Source organism: Gambusia affinis, linkage group LG12 (assembly GCF_019740435.1).
Source record: "Gambusia affinis linkage group LG12, SWU_Gaff_1.0, whole genome shotgun sequence".
Taxonomy (NCBI): Eukaryota; Metazoa; Chordata; class Actinopteri; order Cyprinodontiformes; family Poeciliidae; genus Gambusia; species Gambusia affinis.
The window spans coordinates 13,801,488-13,826,166 of NC_057879.1; the positions used below are offsets into that span (position 1 = coordinate 13,801,488).

The following is a 24,679-nucleotide window of genomic DNA, read 5'->3' on the forward strand; positions in this document are numbered from 1 at the left end:
TGTCCAAACAACAGCTGTTATTGCAGCTTTGCTTGCTTTGAGATTTGAAATGCGTCTCTCCCAGCGCCAGCAACAGTAAACAAGCGCGTCTGCATGCAGATGACAAAAACAAATAGTTTACGATCTCATCAAAGGCCAAGCAAACTATGGCGGATTTAGAGCCAAGATACTGCCAGTATAAAGACTGTTGCTGATAAAAAAAATAATAATAATATTTTGCCACAGTAACAGGTATCTGATGTTGGAAGAAACAGGAGCTCCTTCCCACTGACATGCTGCTTTGAGAGCGAGAGAGAGAGAGAGAGAGAAAGAATGCTGTTATTTGTTATGCATATTATAGTTTCATGCCATCATGGTAGAAATTGAAATAGATACGATAAAACTTAAAAGTACATTCTTACCTTAATGCACCTCAGCAAGACTTTAGAACAGGAAATCACAAATATAATGAACACCATGACAGAGAGGAAAGGTTGATATGGAAGTAATTAGTCTCCTGTCCGTTGAAATGTTGAAAAGAGACAAAAGATCTGCTGGAAGTGTAGACCAACTCGTGGAAAGCCAATTAGAATCATTTTAAAAGGAAATAAATATGTGACCTTAGTTATTTGACTGGCTGAGAGCCTGTTGCTTTATACAGTAAATCAGACTTTAGATCTCAACTTCATCTCAGTCACCAGATTAAATCAGTTTATCTTACATTATATACAGTATATAAAAAATTTGTACAATTACAGCAAAGTCATAATGTTATCAGATGACTTCAAAACATTATTGCTAAAATATCAGCTCTTATGAAAAATATTGAGTAGGTCTGAAACAACTATATTTAAATCAAGATAGGCATTACTTGGCATTCACTCAAGAGGTATTACTTGGATCCTAGTTGGAGATTTATAAAGCCGTTGCATAATTTTATTGTCTGTGTATTTTCTTTTAGATCCGAGAGGGAGACTTGTGTTTGAGACTTAGACCTGGCTCAACAGGTCTAAGGACTTCAGTAAGGACTTACTGAAGTCCTTACATTCTGAAGTCCTAAAATAAAAGACTTCGTCAGACTCAACTTAGACTCGTGTACTAACAAACTTAAAACCTCCCTTGAACTCCTAAAGACTTTTGTCTTAACAGTTTTTATCCCATGTAACGAAGAGTGACAGAAAGTCAGTATCTGAGACAAAGTCTGCAGCTTCTGCATATGTTTTACTGAGATTGGATGTGCTTCATTATTACCCGGTGATGTTGCTTAATTATGGGCTGTCAAAGTTAATTCTCAGTCATCCAGGAAATGCATGCTATACTTTAACAAAGGCTGATTGGTCCATCCTTCCTTTGTTCTTAATCTTTCTCACTTAAACTTCTTTAACTAAAAGAATCAGGACGATTCAAGTAACATTAGGAAGTGTTCAACTTGCGACTCACTGAGATTAGTTTGAGATGTTCATATAACCAGCCAAAATATTAGAGAGGTCTTGTATTTTCTCAAAGTCTAAATCCCCTACCCAACTATGGGAACTGCATGCATTTCATGCTTCAATAATAGATGAGAGGCAGATGAATGATGGAGGTTGAATTTAATAATGAAAACTGACAAACTTACAGAACACAACGGGGAGAGACTAACACAGGTCTAAGAGAAAAAAAGATAACCCTAAAATGTTCTAATCAAAAGCAATCACCCAAAGATTGTTTTGTCAATCAAATAAAAAAAAAGTATTTATTGTGGTAAAATACACATAGTATTTAGAAAATGGACTTGGTACTAATATTTTGAGACACAATCAAGTATTCACTCTCCAGTCTGTAATTGATCGCTTGATGTCAATCTGCAAGTTTGCCTGCAAATTATTTTTTTCACCAAAATGAAATGCTGAAAAACTGACTTGTTTCATGCATATTTGTAAAATTGTTTTACTTTAATTGCCATACTTATAACTGCTTGTATGCAAGACTTTTTCCATCACAGCCTCATTAGTTTGTGTTTTTTTTTAATAGATTTTACGTTTTCTCATACAAATTGTGTACATATCTTTACACTGAACTACATGTGTTGTGCTGCATTATGCAGTTTATCTGGGATATTTGGATGCTTTCTCCTCAGGGTGAATCTGTTTTTGCCTGGAGTTTAAAATTTCCTCAATCTTTCTGTTTTTTTAATTTATTTTGTTTTGTTTTTTGGGGTTTTTCTTTGCTATTCCCTTATTGGGAATACGTGTTTTTAGAGCTCACATTCATGGTACTTCTCACCGTAATGTTAAAACACATGATGGTCGATGCATTAGTGGAGCTGCATGCAAGTCAATCCTTACTTTTGGGATGCACCTAAAGCCGATGAGGTAAACATGTATATCTACTGTATGTCAGAAAAAGGTTTTATGTTTTATTTGGACACAATCTTTAGACAGTATATCACACTAAAGTCCCAGGCTAACAGTAGCAGATTGCTTCTCCTCTTGAATCAGCATCAGGCAACTATTCTGGGCTCTAACATCTCCCCATGGAGCTATTACTCTTGATAAGTAACAAAATATGCATTATTCATTTGGTAGTATTCCGATTGGCATGACGTGTACCTGGGGCTACACTTCCAGGCAGGAGGAATAGGTGTCCATAAATAATGCCGATTTTATGTAAATAGCTTCAGAAACAGCTGGAGGAAAAGAGGCCCGTAAGATAGATTAGCTTTAGAGAGCTCAAAACAACTTTTGGTGGGGTAAAAAAAAAAAAAAAAAAGTATGCTTGAGATGCTGAAAAACAGAAAGTGAGTTAAAAAGCCTCATCTAATCAGACAGAAAAAAAAAACTGAAAATGACCTCAAGGAAGAAAAAGCTTTCCTAATAAATCATCAGAAAAAGAAGATAAATGATGCAAGGTGGAAAAGATAAATTAAAACCACAACAGTAGACGGAGTAAACAAGAGGTTCTCTTTCATACATAAAGCTGGGAAATGAGACAGAAGCACCATTAAACTGTCTTTTTTCCAGTTAGCTGTACCATACCGGTTGCTATTTTCAAATATTGAGTTAATACCAAAGCCATCCTTGAAAGGTTATGAATATAGAGAGGTATTTTTATAGAGAACAGCTATTCAAAAGTATTTTCAGCTAAAAGAGGGTAAATGATGTATAGATTGCCCATACTTCTTCCACATAATGGATTTTGAAGGAAAAAGACATAGAGCACCTTGCAAAAGTATTTGTACCCCTTGAAGTGTTTATACCTTTTGTCATCAAGCACAGACCTTTACATATTTAAGTGGGATGTTATGCAAAAGATAAAGAAAAAGTGGGATAAATAGACAAAGTGGATGAAGTAGAAGAAAAAGTTTAGTTTTCTGTGGCGTGTACACCCCTTTTGACCAGACACCCCTAAATGAAATCCTACTTACTACACAGAGTCCAACTGTGTGTAATTTAAAGTCAGTCTAAATGTACCTGTTCTGGGAAAGCCTCAAAGATTTGTTAGAAAACATGCTGACAGATCATCCCCATGGTGAACCATAGAGGCAGTCATGGTTTTCTTCAACAGCAACAAGGAAGGTGGCTAAACTTGATGGGAGGATGTATAGAACTAAATGTGGCAATTTCATTTGTAAGAAGAAGCAACTGCAGAAGGAAACCTGTCAGAGGAGGAGGAGCTGAAGAGTGGCCTAGGGGCCATTTGCTCCCCTCGGAATAATGTTGTGAGGCCCCAGCCAGCAAATAGAGCTGACACAGGAGAACACGTTTTGTAAATTTTTTATGAAGCATTTGTATATTACCAAGTGAAATATTTGACATAAACAAACAAAACCAGTGGTGAGTGTAAAAAGGTATAACTTTGCAGATGTTTCCGACACGACAAGTACTGATCTAACATGCATCTGACTCAAAAACAAGTAGACAAATCAACAAATGTAAGAGGACACTAGTTAAATAAAAAAAGTTCTTCTTTGAACATTTTTTTCCACATCAACACAAAATTGCAAAACACTTTCTTATATAGCAGAGGATTCATCTCAGACATATATTCATGAAAACTAATAGGAGAAAACAATCCCATAAACTTACTGCAGAGACTTTTTCATTTTTGTTCTCTGTTATCAAGCAATTAGTTTCCTCCGTTTATCATGCAGAGGCTTCAGCAGACAATATTGCATATAAATGGCACATGAACTCACTTTCTCTAATGACAGACACATGTGGTGGAGTAGCAATCACAGACTTCATTTCCAGATGGATTTGCATATTATTTGACAGAATAAAGAGGAGCTTCAACACATGAACACATAGTGAGAACGTAGCAGCAGGTTTTTTGCAGCTTGCACATATGAATGCTGAGGCCAGACGCTGCCTGATAGAGCAGATAATGTGACTATAGTTGATGCAGAATTCTATATCTGTTTAGCGTAATTTATGTGAAGAAAATGTCTGCAGTCAGTTTAATTAATTACTTCGTATAGAAAAGCTGAAATTATTTGTTTGGTGCTTTGGTTCATAGTCTGGGCAACAAAAGACCTTCTAGTGACAATTATTGTAGCTAAATTTTTGTAACATACAAAGACCTGGATAATTTGAGTGGTTTCAGAGGTTTCTAAAACAAATTACTTGGACAAATACTGTGCTATTAACCAGTTCTTGTGACTGCTGCATGTATTTTGAGTACATATATATATATATATATATATATATATATATATATATATATATATATATATATATATATATATATATATATTATTCTGATCCAATCTAATTTAATTTTCTCTCTGTTTGGAAACCCATTAGCTTTCATATTGTTCAATGGATATCCATTTGTTAAGTGCTTTTCCCAACTAAATGCTAGTCAAATCACAGTAAATAGGCTGTAATAATGTAATGCTGTTTTAGTCTTATTTACACAGATTAACAGCTTGGGGACAGTGTACATTGCCTAAGGACATTCATGGGGGAGCAGAGCAGATAGCCAGTCTTCCAAATGGAAAGAAATTGCTGTTCCTCCTGTGTAGCAGTTATTTTACTTCCTAAATGTTTATTAAAAAAAAATACCAAAGAAAGCTGAAATCCTTCCTTCTCATACTACATAGATACTTTCCAAATTTAGGGGATACTGTTAAAACCAAAGCTGAAAATCAGACAGTAAATTTTAGGTTTAAATTATTTCAGGCTCACGTCCTTGGTTGCTAATAAATGCCCAACTTTTCACCTGGTTGGTATGACTCATGGGGATACAGCAAAATGCTGCAGAAGAAGGTTACTGCTGTTGTAAAAAGCAGTAAAAAATATATATTTTTGATGGATTGTGTATTTTATTTCAACACTAATATATAACTAGGCCTGAAAAGACTTGACCCATAACATTTGATTCATGTGCAAGTTTTTGTTTGTAAATGTTAGATTGTGCATGATTCCTGGAAGGATTTAAATATTCCTTTAGCCACATTCATCACATTCTTGTTTTCAGCTTCTATTATGAATCCTTATGGTGTTTTTTTGGGGGGTTTTTTTTGTTTATTTTTTAACAACTTTTGCTAAAGATGTGGAGTTTTTGAGAATCTCACCTCCATGATACCCTCCCTAATGTTGGAATTTTGAGGGTCAAGACACTGAACCTCATTTCATCTCCAAAGGTTTCACAAGATATTCTCGCCTTAAAAGAGCCTTAAAAATAAAAAAAAGTGCTCTACTATTGGTAAAGTAATGCTGAGAAAATAAATAATTTTTTAGTCTATAGGGTTTTTTTTCCTTTTCTGTGAAATATTTAAATGTTTCAGCTTGTGAAAAAATGGTTGAGATTGAATTTATCCACCACTTGTCTCAAAAATATTCATACTTTATTTCATCTTAAATGATAGTTATTCGCAATACATTAGGTTCAGATTGCTGTTTTAGGCCTTATTGACACACCAGGGATTTGTTTTTCGTAACTTTACATCCAAGCATATGTTTTTAAAATAAATTATTTTTTATTACAGGTTTGGCAGGAATTCAAAGGTTTCAGCGTAAACCAATCAGACATAATATATGACACCTTTCTGATCACAGCAAAACCAATAAACACTTGCAAACTTACAGGCAACTTATGAAATGTTTGCAGCAAATCTGAAGCTGTCTGACATAATTTGCATTTCTGCTGAAGTGCTGACTGTCAGTTCATCTCCTGAGATTGCTGTAATTTGTCACCATCTCTAATTAGAGGAAATATGCAAAGAATTTGAAAACTCAAAACCTGCTTCTCGTGCTTTTTTCCAACAATCAGATAAGCAGCAGGAAGTCACAGAGACAAGATGGGGTTGTATTTTTATTGAACAGTTTGGTTTCATACTTTGCAGATGAAAACCTGCTGAGGCTACAAGCTACTACAATTCCTAATATCAACACAATATTTGGACTATGAAATATTTAGAATAGGTTAATGCATATTTCTGAACGATGATAATCACAGAAATCCCAATATTTCAATGAAGATACTAAAGCCTTGGCATTAAATTATGTTTATGATGGATTCAAGTTTGGTAATTATTCTTTAAAAAGATTGAAAAAGGATTAGTAGATTTTTTTTATGCCATTTACTGTTTTTCTCCCATAAAGTCTGTTGTTTACAGAAGCCAAACTGTCAGTTGAAGAAAGCAAGAATAGAGGAATGAACTAGAGGGGAAGGGTATCAAGTCATGAAGAAATTAGAGGGTTTTTCCCCACCTTCAAACCAATGAAATTAGCATACGAAGAAGAGTGCACTCCTGGCACCAGACAGAATCTGCACAAGCAGCTCTCAGAGAGACTTCAAAATAAATTAAGGTTAAGTACAGAACACCATTAGGATCCATCTGTGCCTGGTTTCAAAACATGACTTCATATAATGTGCTATACTTCACGGCAGAATGATGTTGGGCCAAAATGGAGCAAAAGAAAAAAAGGAATATTATAAAATAGGAATTTTGACAGACTTGTCAGAATCAAAACATCAACAGGAGTAAAAGCTGTGGCTTTGCTCTCTTAATGGAAGGTCTGAGAGCTCAAGAGTGGAAGACTCAAACCTAAGAAGTGTCATTTTCCAAAATGTGAAGAAGTGAAGTGATTAAAAAAATGTTTTCAGCCCAAAGGTGAAATGCTTGCCAAGATGGACAAAGGAGAGATGAAATACTGAGTGGAGGGGAGGAGCAACAGTCAAGGCCTGAGCCAGCTGCTCTGTTCTCACATGGAATGGCAGTAATTCATCTGGACACTTGGCTGCTGGGTGGCATCACCAATAGCGTGTGGTTATATGTGTGGGCGTGTGTGTGTGTGTGTGTGTGTGTGTGTGTGTGTACATGCAAGTGCCTTTTATCAGTCATGACATGCCCACGCCCTTTTATTGTATGTTACCCTTGAGGTAGTCATTTGCATTGGTGTCAGACCTGGGCACATAAAGTGATGAAACACTAGCACACACCCATGTGTTGACTCAATTAATTTAAGTTATTCATAAAGTAATATGGCTTGAAATGATTTGAGAATTTTTAAAAGTAATGTTTTTTTTAAAACAAGATTGCTTAATGTGAAAAAGTCATTTTATTTTGCTTCTGAGGACAGCAAGTTGCCATTGATCTTTGCAGACCTACTGTTTGAATTTACAACACGCTTATTAAAAATACATTTATGCCTCTTGAGGGCCACAGGGGGCTGTAGTTGACAGCCCATGCCAGACCACAGTGGATCAAAAACAAAGACAGCTACTGCATTGGTAACTACTCCCTTACAGATCCAACTTCCACACAATCACTCACGTCACAGCCATAACCTGACCTGGATATCTGTAAGCTACAGAACTGCTGTAAAGGGAAAAGGGCCAAACTGAGGGACCACATCCAGCAACAACATTAGTATTCAGGCAGCAGTTTGAATTCTGGTCAACCAACTCTTGGAAATTTGATATTCATCCATGTTCCGGTTCTTTTTTTTTAATACCCACTTCACAAGAAAACATCTGGTCCCTCAACGGACAGAGCTTGTAGCTCTGTCATGGTTTTTAACCTTGTCTGCCTGTTGTTCATTTATGACAATTGACTCGATTACCACCACCAGCTGCTGTTTGGTAAGTAGAGCAAAACTGTAAAAGTGCAAAACTTTTAAATGGATTAAATGAAAGTTAATCAAATCTTTCACAAAACACAGATTTGTCCAAAAACTGTCCATACATCAATTCTCTATACTTGCTTTTCCTTCCAAAGTCATGATGGAACTACAGCCGATGTTCACCAGTTATCAGGGACACTCTATGGTCAACAGTCCATTACAGATCCGTATACAATGGGATGCTAAATCCTGAAATCTTCTTACTGCTTTCAATGAAAATTTTCTAATGGAATCATGTTTACATGAGAATTTCATTCCAAAATATGTTTCATCATTGGTCTTTTTTATTCTTTTTAAGTGTAAAGCTGTTTTTGCAGTTTCACATTCTTTGTTTTCAACCAGGAAGATTAGGAAATTCAAGATCACACCAGCTATAAAGAATTTCACACTTTCCTCTGTCAAATACTTTACTGAAGCTACTTTCATGCACATGATCAAAGCCAAGAAAGTCAAGCAAAACCTCCCACCTGCGAGCCCCCCAGGGGTATGACTTCAGTCCGAGACGTGATTTTAAAATCAGGATTCTGCTTCCCCACCATTGATGATTTCCACACTCTGCTTCTTGACGTCATCTTCAGATATCTTAAAGTTTGACAGAAAATATCTCTCTCTATATGTATAGTACAGTGCGTACTGCATAGCGCACACCGTCTACCGTGTTGTGCATGACATAGATTGATAGCATCATAGGATCTTGCATCATGCACTCTGCAAGTCTCATTCATATTAATTTTCACTGTCCAACTTGCACATTAAGGACAACAGTGTTTTTGCTGAAAGACACACCAATATGTTGTGCTGGAAACATGCCATCATCTCATAAATACCAGATACTTTTCCAAGCTGATGCACAGTCACTTTCTCTACTTTATTGTGCGTCGCTAAGTACTTCAGGGATTAAGTTTGTAGCCACTAGTTACAAACAGAAATTTGTAGAAGTTTTTTTTGAGTCACTGCTAATTTTATTTGCACATTTTTATACCCAAAGCCAATATGATAGAGAAAGTCAGATAAAACAAGATAAGCAAACAAAAAGTAACAAACAAGAATATAGACACACATCGACACTTTGTCTACACAACTCCAATTTTATCCGTTTTATTTCTAATGTATGTTTAAATTGTTTTTGTATTAAAATGTTTTAAGAAGTAGTCCCTTAATATGAGGCATCATCTTGGGTTGTATTGAGGAATATGCAGAAGCAGTTCAAAGTCAAAATTAGACTCAGCAAGGAGAAATAACAGAATAAGCTGAGAAGCAAACCACTAAGGAACAATATATGAAATGTGTTTGCAGTGATGAAGAAGATCATTGAATCAATGTTTGGCTTTTTTAATTATTAGTAATTATGATTAAGATTTTTTTTATTAATCACATGATTGATAGAGTTACAGTTTGTTGCGTTGAATCTTATCACCACAAGATTACCTGGAATCAATAGCCCAATGTACCAGTTTCTCATGGCAGAATTAATGCCACACTAATGGACTGCAAACACAGTACACACTAACATTAGACTCATCACAGACAATACTCTAACAAAGTCTAAGAATTTATTAACAAAAGAACTCAACCCTACAGTCAAAATATTCTGTCAATAATCTTCTACGGTTACAAGCTACCAACCATGAACTCCATCTACTGGTCCAAAGATAATACATAGTTAAAAATTCAAATCAACTAACTAATGAACTACAAAACAGGGATGGAATAATGAAGAACATAAAGTAGAAGCTAAAGTAGAAAGTCAGAAAGCAACAATGCAGCACATCACAATTTATTATAGACAAGCATGAATGCAGAAGCAAAAAGGGGGTTCCACGTGTGAGGGGATTAGGGTGTGCCTTTGTGGAAAAGTCCAAGCTTAGGGGAACAATGGGTCGCAAGACACACATGTTTAAGCCTAGCTTTAGAAGCTAGATAAAGAAAACGTGGCTCCAGTGTATGGTAACAGTATCAGTGTGTGAGGGGAAGAGAGAGAGAGAGAAATCAAGAGGGAGAGGGAGGGAGGGAGAGAAAAAAAAAGCCAGTACGCCACTTTAACTCACAATTCACACTCTGCTTTAAGTATTTGAATAAAATCATTTTAAACATGGAAGCTTTAACGAGAGAAAGAAAAAAAAAATCTATAACCATGCAGCACGTAATCAAGTTATTTTCAGCACCAACCAATATGAAAATCAGCCTCAAAGTTAAATTGAAGGGATGTTCTGCGCCTGGTCCAAACAAACCAAATGAGCCAAATATGCAACTGTAGAGCTCTCTGGGAGAACCAGCAGAATCTTTGCTGGGTTTAAAGGGGAAATCGGTCGTCAACTTGGAAGAGAAGTAGCGTCAGTGACATTCTGGAATGGCTGGACGGCAAAGGACTTTCAATGTCTCAGTTTCTGCCGTACTCTGAGCGGTGTTACCACATTAGAAGTTGCTCGTTAAAGGTTTTCCAGGTAACACTTTGAGCCATCATCTCTAGTGGTCCCAGAACAGAACCAGCCTTCAAAGATTGATTTTCCATAAAAATCAAGATAATTACAGACAACTTTGCAAGAACAAGAGGCTTTCAGTCAGAGGTTTCTTTAGGGTACATGTAATACAGACTGCTAAAGGAGATCCTTCCTGACAACAGCCATCATCATCTTGAATAACACTTTGAGGAGCTTGGAATAATATAAACTACAAGATTTGATTTTCCTTTGGCACAAAAAATAATTATAATTTTAAGGGAAATTAATTCTCCAGGGAGATTCTGGAGAAGTAGTATTTAAATAATATTTCCAGGGAAAGGATAAAATCTTGGCCCAGGTGGATGATTATGGAGATGTTTTACATAAAAACTGTAACTCGCATTGTCCGAGCATAAAATTACGTTGTAAATGGGTGTTTATATGATTCAGGGTAGCTATAAAAAGGTCTGCTAAAGGTTGTTTGAAACATTTGGGCCTTTTTCCAGTCCGTTGCAAATAAACCTAAAATGAGTATAATTTAAAAAACATTCAAGCCTATTTCAGCCTGCTGGTTTAGCCCATTAACAACAAAAGGACCTTGGCATGATTCATGCCAGCATTAAAATAATCATCAGTCAATCATAAGCAAAGATTGTGAGAATGGCTACTTCGGGAAACATTCACATTCAAAATGCACACTTATTATGTCTAATTCTGAATGACAGGTTCTGGCTGTAAACAGAGTAAGCAAATAGACATTCAGGGAACCTACAAAGTGGTCCTATGAGGACTTGAAAACTTCTGATCAAGACAGGGGGCTTTCTGCAGCTCATGTAAAAATGTTCATATACTCTGTCAAATTCAAAGAGAAAGAGTGATTTAAAGTTTCATAGAAACTAAGACAAAGAAGAGAATAATGGTGGGAATAAGTGGAAAATTAATTATCCATGTGCTCAGTGGTCAACCTTGTACTGTCTGATGAAGGACAAATTATTGACATCGGCAGCACTGTAGCCTGATGCCTGCAGGCAGCCAAAAATGGTAACATACACAAAAATAGCCTTCACCCTCTTTCCATTGCACACCCAAACGCACACACACAGACACGCAGCCTGCTTTAATTAAACTTAGCAATGTTTGAGTTCTGAGCACAAAACCAAATCCCACTCCCCCATTCAACAGTAATGCTCTCATGTATCCTTGTACAAGTCCATCCCCAGCTAATGGGAACAGCTATTCTGGGTGTTGCATCAAACTAGAACACGTACATTCTCTTTCCGTTTCATTCCATCACGCACATACAAACAGAAACACATTCTGTCAGGCTCACACACTCAGATACATGTGATTCCAGATAGCTATTGATCTGCCTTGTGGCTGATGGGGCAGTAATGAACTTCCTGTACTACAAGCCAACGCTGTTCTTCCCTGAATAGTGTGAAACCTTCTAACTTGATGCTTTTATCGTTTCTGGATTGCTGAAATCTTTATTTTTATCCGTGTCAACTGTACATAAAACATGCAGGATAGACCAAATGCTTTGTCCTCAATACATTGATTTCAGTCCAGATTTCCACAGCATGTCCGCCAAACGATTAAAAAGTATTCAATAGATGAGGGATAAACTCTAGGCTTGTATTAATGACAGCAATCCTTTTGTGAAAATAAAATGCTCCGAGTCCCAGCAGCTCTAATAAACCTTGTTGCTTCTCTGTTAACTATTGTTTATCCTGTCAGTTTGGATTTGTGTCTGTTTGGAATACATTCTGGTACCTGCAGCAATTTTTCTCATTTGCAAGACTGTGTTTTTGCTCTTTACAAACGTTGATCCTGTTTTTAAGTCCATAAGAATCAGCAGAAGAAAAGACAGGGTCAAAGGTGAATGAACAGAGGTCATTTTAGAATAGTGGTGGCAAAACTGCAGGCCAAAATTGTAAAGTTAACAATACATATTTCTCTCTAATTTTCTGTAATGTAAAAGATGTTACTGTAGTTTTATCGACTCAACTAAACATGTTATTTTTTTAACAAAACAAAAAAAATGTGGTTGGATTTCTGCATTGAAGAGATTTGTAAAGCATTGCAGATGCTTGGAAATACATAGAAATTCCCTAAATGTTTTTGGTTAAAAAAAGTGGGCACCAAATCCACAATGTTATTTCAGTAAAAGTCAAAAGGCGTTTGTCCTTATATATATTCTATTCAAACTAAGAATTAAAAAATAAAAACATGGTTAATATAAGATTCTGGTTGTACCTATATTTTTTATTTTAAGACATTTTCTAAACGCTCTACATCTGGTTGAAAAGCCAGTCTACATCTGCATCAAAGACAAATTGAAACTTTGTTGAATGGTCAGGCATCGACAACTTTGAGAACCCTGCTTTAAAACAGACAAAAAAAAAAAAAAACTAAAGCGAGACTGTAGCTTTTTCATCATTAGGCAGACAGGAAGTAATGTCATTCCGTCAGTGAATAGAAACATGAAGTGCTCTCTCATTTTAAATGTACAAGGATAAAGGGCCACATTAGCTACATGTTAAGCACGTCAACCATGACCTAAAAATCTGAAAGGATCATTAAACTCTTTAAAGGTGACCAAAGAAATCCTGAAAATAATGGTTAGCCCTGACCTTGCTTTCCCTGATTCAAGACCTTCCTTTTTTGTTTTGTTCTTTTCTTGACCCTCCCCTCCCATCTGTTCTCTCTCCTTCCGCAGGAAATGGAACAGCTAAAACAAAGTCCGACTGCGCATGTGACAGAGTTGCAAGAAAAGAACGTGCGCCCTACATGCCCCTGGCAACTCCCCTGCATTTTAAAAGGAGCCCATCAATCTCCGTGTTCGGGTCCAGAAACACTAGGAAGTGGAGTAATGGTTTCTATAGGCAGGTGTGTGAATGAGCATGATTCCTGAAGTGGACCTCTGTTAGAGATAATGGAATGTAATGGAGGTGAGGCATCTTCTTTCATTTCCTCCCTCCGTTCTTTACTTATGTCTCATCTTTGACACTTCCTTCACATTCCCACAGAAAAAGGTCTGTGATTTCTCACTCTCTGACAGATGTGCTTCAGTTAATGCCTTGCCCTGGGCAGCACCTCTGCATTACTCATATTCTTCTAGGAAGTGATGCAGCCAAAGAGAGCTTAAAAGTTAGAGAATTTTGTTTCTTAACTTCATAAGAAAGCCAAACCTAATTAGAATATTAGATGTACAAATTTCCCCTGTCTGTTCTCTCCTCCTTCATGATAGCAAACTCTTAATCCACTTAGGTTATTTTTTGTCAGTTTAAAAAAAAAAAAAAAAAAAAAAAAAGATAGTTTCCAACTTGTCAGACATTATTCACTCCACCCCCAAACAACATACATAATCTAAAATTAAAGTAAGAAATAAAATAAACCCCTGTATCAAAATAGTATATCCTCTAGTGATAGTGTAGAAAAATAAACCTGGCGAAGAAATTATAAATCGTGGTAACACACACATTATAAATGCGATATGTGCACACATTGAGTAAATCTGATGCACACACACAAGCAGCCCTATCAGCAGGATACAAACTCACAGCTTCATGAGGAGCGCTAGAAGCTTAGAAGAGGATTTACCTTCAGGATTTATCATAAGAGCTTGGTAATAAGAGAGAGACAGACAGAGGGTAAAAAACAGTCAACTGTGAGCAGCACTGAGTTCTGCGCTCTGGGCTTCACATTGCTCAGTGTTTGGGTAAAACTGAATTATAATTTCAAATATTCCTCATATACTCTAACGCCTCTTGCTCCATTATTCTCAAAGTTTATCTTTCCTGCTCAACTGTAGGCTCAACTCTCCAGCCGGGTTAGATTTTTGTCTCTACTAGGTATTGAAGGGTGAAGAGAATTCAGAAGAGAATTGATCAGACCTGTGCAAAAGTATATGCAAAAGTGTAGCTGTGCCAGGACTAATTGTAAATTCTTAGCAAGAATGTCCCTGTATATTTGTCACCCTTACTTTAAAAATATGAAGTCTGTCACTACCATATGCTACAAAAAAAAATTTATAAATAATGCAGTAATACCGGTGTGAAGGTTTCAGAGTAAAGTACAATGCCATTCCTCTTCTAAACATGTTGGCATTTAAGCAGTTCAGATTTGGTCTGAACTGTTTAAATGCCAAAATTTAATCCTAACAGGACTATATTGTCCAACTACTTCACTGACCTGTCGAAACAGCTGCAAAACATCTTAAATGCTACAAAATAGACTATGATTGGGTGTAGAATGCATTGAGGTTGACTGAATCAACTTATTGTTTTCATGGAAAAACTACGCCCCCTTGATTTTTCCCAGACAAATCTCTCTTGGACAGTTCTCCCTATTCTTTTTTTTGATTCCTATGATTTGTAAGAAATGAAATGTAAAATGTTACTTTCATGCAAAGATAATGCATCAGTGCTTATTGCAGTCCAAAACTATATATCATATTATACTTGTAACCAACAGAATCGGTAGGTCTTAAAATAATAAAGTTGTAAAAATTCTTTCTACAGAACTTGCTTTTTTTATGGAATATTTTCATTCTGAATCTTTTGCATATCCTCTGAGGTCTAATGCAAATTTAGACAAATTAAGTCAGTAACATTTGTCCTTGCAAAAGTGCCAGAGGAGTCAGGCCACAAAGAGCCCTTCAAATGTCTCTTACCTCAGTGTTTTAATTTTGAAAGTTTTAGAAAGTTTCATTGGTCTGACTCTGCTGTAATGTCACTGTTGCCTCTCCTCCAAAGTAAACCCAGAGTACTTTACATGCATCAACTCTAAATCCATTAAAGCTGCACATTTCTACACGACTTAGTGTTTTGATTTGTCCCTCCAGAAAACAGAAATTATGATTCTATTGATTTACAGCTCAATTTGAATTAACTTTGAATTGCTCAGGAGTATGTGCAGTGCCCTGCTAACCATTTCAAACTACATTAATTGTGAGATTTGCAAACATGTTCTGTTAAACAACTTAAAACTAACACATGTTATTCACTATTCTGGAGATCAAACTAAGTTACTGTGAGAGAAAAATTAAAATTAGGCATTGGGCGTCTCACCGTTACGCCCACCTGCCATTGCACTTTGTGTCAGAAACATTTGTTTCTTTGTTGGGGGTTAGAATATCTCACCTGAACCTCTTTTTAGACCTTGTTTCTTACCAGGCTTTGTTCACTTTCTGCCCTGCCATTGCTAAAACTACAGGCAGACTACAATTATAAACAGAGCACAAAAACAACATTATCATTCACAACTTCTTTCCGTTCACTAATTCGACTGGTAGAAATTCTATCGGAGAAATTCAACTCAATGGGAGAAAGTCCAGACTGTGCTGTGAAAAGAAATTTTAATCCAGATGAATTGCAAAGGAAGGCAATGGCCTGGTGAATATTAAATCATCTAGAAATTTTTTTGGATCATGAAAGTAGGGGTTTCATATACACATATGTCATTATCACCACTTGGCTGAATCCCTAACAACAATTGAAAGGGACCAGGTTGTGTAGTTGACGAACTTTTGGCATTCTTTAAATAATTTCAAATTTTCTGCAACATTTCAATGCAGCTGTTCACGTATCAGTGCAGGGAGTAAGACACAAGATTTTTAAAGGAATAATTACTGCAGAGTTGAGACTTAATTCCTCCCTGAAATGCAAACTGGAATTATGCCAACATGGCCACTGTAGGCCAACAATGATCATTTTGGGGTGCTTATCAAACACCATTACATGCACCATATATCCTTTTATATGATCTGTGAATGGACTTTAGTGAGGAGGATGTGCACTTTGTCCTTGCTTTAATGGTCTTGTAAGTTGATAGAGTTGCAGCCACAGAGACTATAATGTCCCTGATGTATCATATTCTCCTCTCGCCTTCACAGCAGGACTGCAGACTACGCTGTGTAAGGTCATCACCGTGACTCAGCTGCGGGTCCATTTCAAGAAAACGACCCATGGACGTGCACAATTGTTGTTGGATTCCTGCAAACATTAAGGTCATGTTAAAAAAAAATATCTTGATATTACATACATATATCTGAACAAATCCCTTGCAACCCTGCCATCGCCCAACCCCCACTCTAGAAAAGGGTAACACCTTTAAGAATGACCTTGCACAACAGTTTGGGGCAGCGCCACACCCTTATGTACAAACATTGTTGGCCTTTATATTCCTGAGTGGCAACAGCAAGCAGATTTTTTGTATATTTTGGACCATGCACAGCATATATTTCAGAGACCGCATTGAGATGGAAAGATAGTTCCGACACTTCCTGCACTATAATCTGTACTCAGTGGTGGTATTTAGCCTGACAACCCCTTATTTCAAAGCAAACGATATTTTATACATATTCATGCATCCCCTAGAATATCCTTTGCGCGACCTCTGCAGACACACGTGTGCATACACAAAGCCTGAGTAATCTGAATGAGATGCACTACCTCAAAGAATTTCAGGCCATAAATGTCTGATTTTTCAGTCAAAGCACATTACTTTACATGTGGCTGGCAAAGGAATGGAACTGAAGGAAGAGTGAGATGCATGAGCTGGAGAATGATGCAAAGAATGAGAAACAGTAAAACAGGGACAGCAACAAAAGTAGGCACAAAGGAATAAAGGTTGGATGGAATGAAAAACAACTCTGAGTTGCTCTGTATCAGTTTTTGTCAAAATGGTCATATAACAGCAAGTGTTTAAGATTATGTCTAAAAAAATAATGAGAAAAAGTGGCCTGATTCATTATGCACTTTTTATCCAAATCCCCAGGATACCTGAATGAAAGATTTCAAGAAAACTACTCAACAAAAGTTGATTATGAATTTTAGAAACAGATCTGGCCACTTAAAAGGCAATTACAGTGACAGATCATTAAATCAAATTATGCAAAAACATGATCTGCAGGACATTGTGTTTTGCATGTAGATGCATAATGACTTTTTTAAAAACGGTTATAAACAGAAGCATAACAATATTCAAGCCTGTGCACATTCCCCTGCATACAGAAGGATGTGGAAAGTAACTGAAAAGATGTGTAGAAATACAGCAGCCATTTACCAACTCTTCATTCTAGAGTGGCAGCATGTCAGCCACTTGGGGTTTTCTGTCACCTCTGATTTCCCATCGTGCGCTTTCACACGTGTGCGAAAAATCAATTTATGTTTTCTCTGTCATTGCTGTGTCATATGAATTTTATTATGGAATATTCCAAAAAGTCTGCATGCACCTGGATTAATTCTACATTCAGAATAGATACACTTCACCCTGTAGCCAACAACTAGAAGAACATAATGAATGCAGCATGCTGGAGTGGAAGGATTGCTATAATTCCTAACTTCATCCCAACTCTAGGAGAGAAAATTAAGTTTTTGGCTCCATGGACTATAATGCAGGTGCATGTCTTCCGGTTTTTGACAGAGCAATAACATTGTGGAAAAAGTCTGCATTATCAACTCTCATAGGCAGCCATTTGACTGAGCTGACCGAGTGAGGACAGAGTGCAGTATGATTGGAAGCTGATGGTGGGCAGCAAAGCCTTCGGCCAGACACGGTTTACAGCTGACCTGCGGGAAACATCTACACCAATGTTTTTTCTCTCTAATGACCATATGTTCAACAGTGGTGTGGGTTATTTAGAGCTGAAAGTACACACACAGTAAGGAACTGCTGTGTTATTTTTGATCACTATCTGAACACCTCCTAAAATTCCTGAATGTAAAAGTGTTGCTAGGATCTAGAGTCTTTCTTCATTCCAAAGACCAAGCAGTGGTTTTGTTGCAAATCCTTATTTTGCCATTTTGAATCTGTGTTAAAAACTGAATATATAATTGCAGTAAAGGGGATTACAACCATCTCTCTAAATCAATATTATCTGTAGTTGAGTGGGGCCTTGTTACGTAGATTATTAGTAGAAACATTTGTGTAGCAGCAAATGACCAAATTGGAATTAGATAACCAAAACATAATGTACCTCAATACAGCTTTATAACAGAGTGAAAACAGAAGCTAAAAAATAAAAAATAAAAAAAAATTCTGGACATGCAAAAACTAGGCAGTAAATCTAAATGAAAGGATTATTCGATTTAAAGACAAATCAAGAAAGCACTGTATATTTGCTTGGAACAGACAACTGGTGTCACATTTATAAAATTCCTTACAGTCAGAAATAAAGCCTCACTTCAAGATTTAGATATCTCCACCAGCTTCCTAAAATGTTAAGAAAAAAAAACTGACTTTCAGGAAAGGGCAACTTTATTTACTCCTTGTAAATCAAATGAGAAAATTTTATGGCGTGCTGAAAAAATAATAAGGAACTCCTGAGTTCTGAATGTAAAACATCTGAATCAGCATGGTAGGGATATGCATCATATCTGCTGAATATCTCTGCAGTTTCTACATCATTATTCACCTTAGTACAGTATCAGTTAAAGAGTAATTTTTTTGTCTCTGTTTCTCCCAAAGCCATATCGCATTTGTATTCGTGGCTTTTAATGTGTTATTATTATATATAAAACGATTCCTCGGCTTGCTCTGACTCAGTGTGTTTTCTTTATCAGCATATTTTGCCGTGTGCTGAAGTATGACAAGGCTTTATCCCTGCTGCAGGCAAGCAACAGGCAGAGATTCTGAATGCACACAATATAAAGAAGCTCCTCTGTCTTGATATTATCTGTCAGATATCATTAGCTTATACTGGATGCTCATAGCCAGAGAATATTGAACAAGCAGCCATCTGCGTGCAGCCTACATTCAGCAGGGTAGGACTCAGAGAAAACCTAAAACAAGACTGTGGTTTTTCACATTTCAGCTATTGGTAGGAATATTTCCAGAGACACAAATAGATCTAAAGAAGCTGTAAAATTAGCACTTAGGGGAAGCAGAAGTTTTGACTGTCACTGGCTATCAAAACCTTTTCACTACATTCACAATACGCTGTCAGCTTGTTGCTACCAATACAGGAATCAGCTCCTTGGTCTTTTATTTTCCAGGTGAGTGTACGCACAATATGCACATATATTTAGTTCCGCATCTCTCTGCTGTAACAGGTACCCGTCTGCTTGACACATATTAATGCTGGTGTTCTTGTATGCATGTAAATTCTTTCTTTTTTTTAAAAAAAAAAGGTGACATGGCTATGGATTTTAAAGTTCCATTTCTTTCAATGTTATGTTCATCTCTAAGATCTAACATATCCTTCCAAGTCAGGCAGAAAACTTGCTGACATGTTTGACACTTGTCCCTGCTGTTTTGGACTGACAATGCAATGTGCTTTGTGACAGAGACAGCAAACTAATCTGCCTCAACCACACTGGAGAGAAGACAAGTGATTGCACTCTTGATGGAGGTAATTCTGAAAATAAATAAATAAATAAATAAATAAATAAATAAATAAATAAATAAATAAATAAATAAGGATTGTGCAAGAGATGGGGGTGGATAAATGACAGAGTTTGAAGCTTTTGTGTATGATAATCTTTGAGCGATGGCATTCAGTCTTCTATGTGAAAATCAGCAGAGGAGGACAACTTTCTGTATCTTTTGGGCAATTCTATGAAAAGTGGGGAGGTGATTCTGAAAAGATTAAAAGTTACTGAAAGATTAAGGAAAAACTGTCTAGGTCTATTCCTTGAGTAACTAAAGCTTGAACCTCTGGAAAAATATCAGTTTTGCCATTGTGTGTTTACAAACATTGATAAACCAAAATACCTTTGAGCAGCAGAAAATTCTTCTTAGCACTGCCTGGAACTAGATTGATCTAGTAAACAGGACAATGATCAGATGTAGAGCCATTTTTCTGAGGAAAATAACTTTTTACATATTTTCCTGATGCCGTTTAAAGTTTTTTTTTTTACAAAAGAGATATTTCCAATATAAAAATGTTTTTAAATGCAGCTGAGCTGCAATTAAAAAAAAACGGTCTGTTAATGTGTAACAGAACACATTAAAGCGGCAATGCTTCTCATTGATATTTCTTTGCAAGTCTATAATATTGGCCATGACATTTCCAAAGTAAGGGCAACATTAAACAAAATCAAATCCATGAAATGCACATGTAAAAACTCCCACACAGAAGCTTGTTTTGAATCTGAATCATCTTGCCATCTGCATTCAAAGTGTATCATTTGATTTAAAAAAAACAAACAAATTAAGGACATCAACAAGAAGAGTGAAAAATGAATATTTCTGTTAAGAAAATACAGCCAAAAGGCCAAATGCATTTTAACAGCTAAGCTGTCTAAGAAAAGGTGAGTGAGAAAATGTCAGCAGGCTCAGACTAATGCATATCTTTCTACTTAAAGGCTTTTGGTGAGCTTCTTACCTGCAAAGAGAGATTAGTTGATACTTTAGATATCAGCTCATATTTCATATATGCGCCCCCATGTTTCAAGTACATACTGTGTATAGTAAAAGAACTGACATTTTTATGGATACATTTTATCTACACACAGATGGTGCTTTAAAAGCAAAACAGCAATTTTCTCCATAAATCACCCCTTATTTGAAGTCCTCCTCAAAGCACAAGTCATCTGGCAACAGAGAAAAGATGATCATTAAAAAAACAAGAAGCTCTAAATTGGAACAGTCATACAGAGGCAGAGGGAGAAATGACTTGTCAAGCAGACATACAACGAATCTCAAAAGTCTACCCAACCATTTTGAAAAGCTGTGTTTTTGAGAAGTAAAATCAAATAAAATTACAAAAGAAGAAATCATAAATAATCATACATGCATTTGTTGGGGGAAGAATGCTAGAAGTTACATTAATGGGGACATCTACAAATTGAAATCTTACTGAAGCACTTTGCCATTCAGTTTTAGTAGTTGATCTTATTTAGTTCACACCTGCTATTAATTGTACGGAATGTGTTTTACATGCAACACAGATCTCCTGTATTCTCCATATGCCTGGACTAAGAAGTAGGTATACAAGAGCAAATACTTTCCTTCCAAAGAAAACATACAGGCTTTGACAAAATCTCTCAAAAGCTCGTGAAAGATTGCCTTGTTGTCTGTTAGACCCGATTTGATTTTTGAGGACAGCTGAAGAAAACTGAAAGTGGCACAAAAATAAAATTTAGGTTTTAGCATTGTGATTCAAGGTTACTTTTCTTCAGATGACACACCTGTCAGCTTTGATCTGAGACATTCAGATATTTCCTCAAAAGGTGAAGATTAAAAAGGATTTCCTGGGGCATGCTCCGGTGGCGTAAAGGGGAGCACGCCCCACGCTTGGAGGCCCCCAGTCCTCGACGCGGCCGTCGCGGGTTCAATTCCCGGACCCGACGACATTTGCCGCATGTCTTCCCCCCTCTCCTGTCAGCCCACTGTTGTATAAGGGACACTAGAGCCCACAAAAAGACCCCCTGGTGGGGAAAAAAAAAGGATTTCCTTTTTCAGCATACAATCTAAATCAATAAAAGAATGCTTTCATCAGAAGAACATTACTTTTTGGTAAAGTCTATTCAGAAGTCATTGCTAAATTTGACAGAAAATCAGCAGAGTTATGGACAAGCGATGTCCTAACAGTCTAAGGGTGGGACAAGTCAAGATCTGTGGGACTCAGAGTCCTTCCATAAAAGACTGGTTGTCAAATAGTAAATTAAGGGTGTACACACCTATACCATCTCATTGTTGAATCTTTACAAATCTTCACACCCCTCTCTTCCAACATATTAGTTTATTTTTAGTTGAATTGTACCAGATCTCAATAAAGGTGGAAGATGTTTCAAAATGATTTCGAGCATGCTTTATGACATCAAAATCTAACACCATAAATAGGTGTAAGTACTTTCTAGAGCCACTGTATGCCAATTTGAGAAATTCATGATGACAAGTTATTTGGTCTTTGACACAATAGATTTCCATAAAACTAACTGGTTAACTACAGTGTATAAAGAGTGAAACGTACTCCCGGATTTAAATTTGTTCCAGATGGAAAAAGAAAAGACGGGGGGAAGGACAGGGATATCACAGTCGGATTTTACTGAGCAGGCCACCTCCGGTCTTGGAGAATAAGTAGCAGTTACCATAGTAATTGAACAGAAAGCGGCGTTGCTCTTAGTCAGTATTTGTGGCACGCGTCTGACATCTAGTGGTTATTCTTAGGATAGCAGTATCCTACATCATTGGGAATCAAAAGACTACAAGTTTCCACCACATTAGTCACTGAGGGTAATGACTGCTATCAAGATGTACTGGTTCATCCGCAGTTCCAGATCCCTGTCCTTTGAAAGAACACCTGTTTAATCAGATTATAGGTTGTAGCTAGCGATAAATTAGGACCAGTCTAATCCTTTGTGAAGCTAACATTGAATAAAAGCGCAGCAAGTTTAGCTTGATGTAAATGCCACTACTAAATAACTGGCATTTACATGCTTGAAACTTGAATTTCAAGCTTGTTGCACACTCAAACTTTGTGACCTTTTCTGCTCCATCAAAATGCCATTGAACAGGGTTGCTTTGTTGCTCACTAAACAAGCATTTTGTTTACTCACTCCTCCAAACACAAACCAGACTTAGATCTGAGAGTCATCAGATTTAATCCTCTATGAAGGAGAGGATTAAATCTGAAGTCAAAAAAGCAACAAGTTTACTTGGCCTTTTTGAAGAGCCACGATAAATTTCGTCAAAACGTTGATAGGCCTTAAAGCGAGTTGAAGCTGCGGCACATGCGCACAACAGCACAGAGAACCAGAGTATACATGTAAGCAGAGGGATTCACAATACTTTGTAAACTTTTACTGTAAGCCCAAAGCTGAAATTGAAATAACTAGTAAGTTAACATTGTAAACTTTTCAAAGGGTGTTTACATACACACATATTGCATATCCGCGCAACGGGTGAAAGCTAATGCAGCAATAGCAACCATATTTTCTACCTCAACATCCAGTTTCAACACAAAGCACCCAAAATAAAAATAAGATGCTAAAGACGCATACCCACTAAAACACTTGGCAAAAACAGCACGACATGGTCTACCCACACAAACTACCTATCAGATTAAAACACAAGCTTTGCTGTTTCCAACAACCAGAATCATACCACATGCAAAACCCACCGAACCAGCAGCCATGAAACATAACTCATTTCAAGCTGCCAAAAACATAAACTGAGTCCTACCTTTGCTGTTTTATGGTCATAATCCATGTCAGAGTAAATATTTCCACTCAGGTCATGTAATCCATTGTTCTTGCATTACATTGTTGTGATTCCTCATTATTTTAAACTTTTCTACCTACTTGATTCCCTGTAGAAAACAGACGGGCTTTCTTTAATTTTTAGCGTAGTTGAGGGTTTCGTTCATTTACTCAAGCGTTTTCCCTCCTTCTGATTGGTGAATGACATTGCTAGGTGATTTGTAAACTCCCCCTGATTCCGTTGGCTATCGGATGTGTCAGTCCTCCAAATTAACCGATGGGTTCCAGATAAGCTGCCCTGCACTATTTGTGTTTCGCTTCTGACTCCAAGACATACTTTTATGACCAGATTACACGGAGTACTTTTAAGTAGTACTTGACTCTTATTGTTTCAAATACTGATTCTAATAGATACTTTTAGCAAGATTGTTACATGCAGTGGTGACTGCATGTGTGTTTGTCAATTCCGGTTGCTGCTGAGCTCTTGTAGCTTAGGCAGGCACAGCTGGTTCCACTCTGCCGCTTGATGAGCAGAGTATAAATAAGGCCAGGTGGGGAACTGATCTCAGGGCCTCTTGGCCGAGTGGGCAGCGTGTGAGCTGCCACTTTGTAGTGGTTTGATGGACGCGTCTGCACGTATTGTTTTATTTATTTTTTTCCCCCCAGCTTTGTAGTTGAGTGGGTCCTTGTTTATGAAGATGTCAGGTTCATGGTCTCTCCCAGGTTAGCTTGCTGGAGGATTGTCTCTTATTAGAAGCCATGGATTTTGTTATTTACACTCATTTGTTCCTCAGGCTTTTCCCATTCACATTCAAGATTCTTCCTGGCTTATTTTTCAATAAACCATTACCTATAGCCTCCCATCCCTCTAGACTGCCTTGGGGATTATATAAAGATATAAGTTGGGTAACAAGTAGTTTTACAAATTCCTACTATCCTTTTGGGTTTGCAGTATTTTGTCTATTCAGCAGTTAAGAATAAACAAATCTGACAAATTAGA

General features: G+C 36.9%; 1 protein-coding gene across 1 annotated transcript in view; it reads right to left on the reverse strand.

The window, feature by feature from the left end:
- The window catches only part of tnr (tenascin R (restrictin, janusin)), a 213,418-nt gene extending 189,572 nt beyond the window's left edge, over positions 1–23,846 (reverse strand). The window contains exon 1 of the mRNA XM_044134450.1: positions 23,663–23,846. Coding sequence (XP_043990385.1) covers positions 23,663–23,682 — 20 coding nt within the window. The 5' untranslated portion in view covers positions 23,683–23,846. The remainder of the gene's footprint in view (positions 1–23,662) is intronic.
- Between the last annotated feature and the right edge of the window lie 833 nt (positions 23,847–24,679).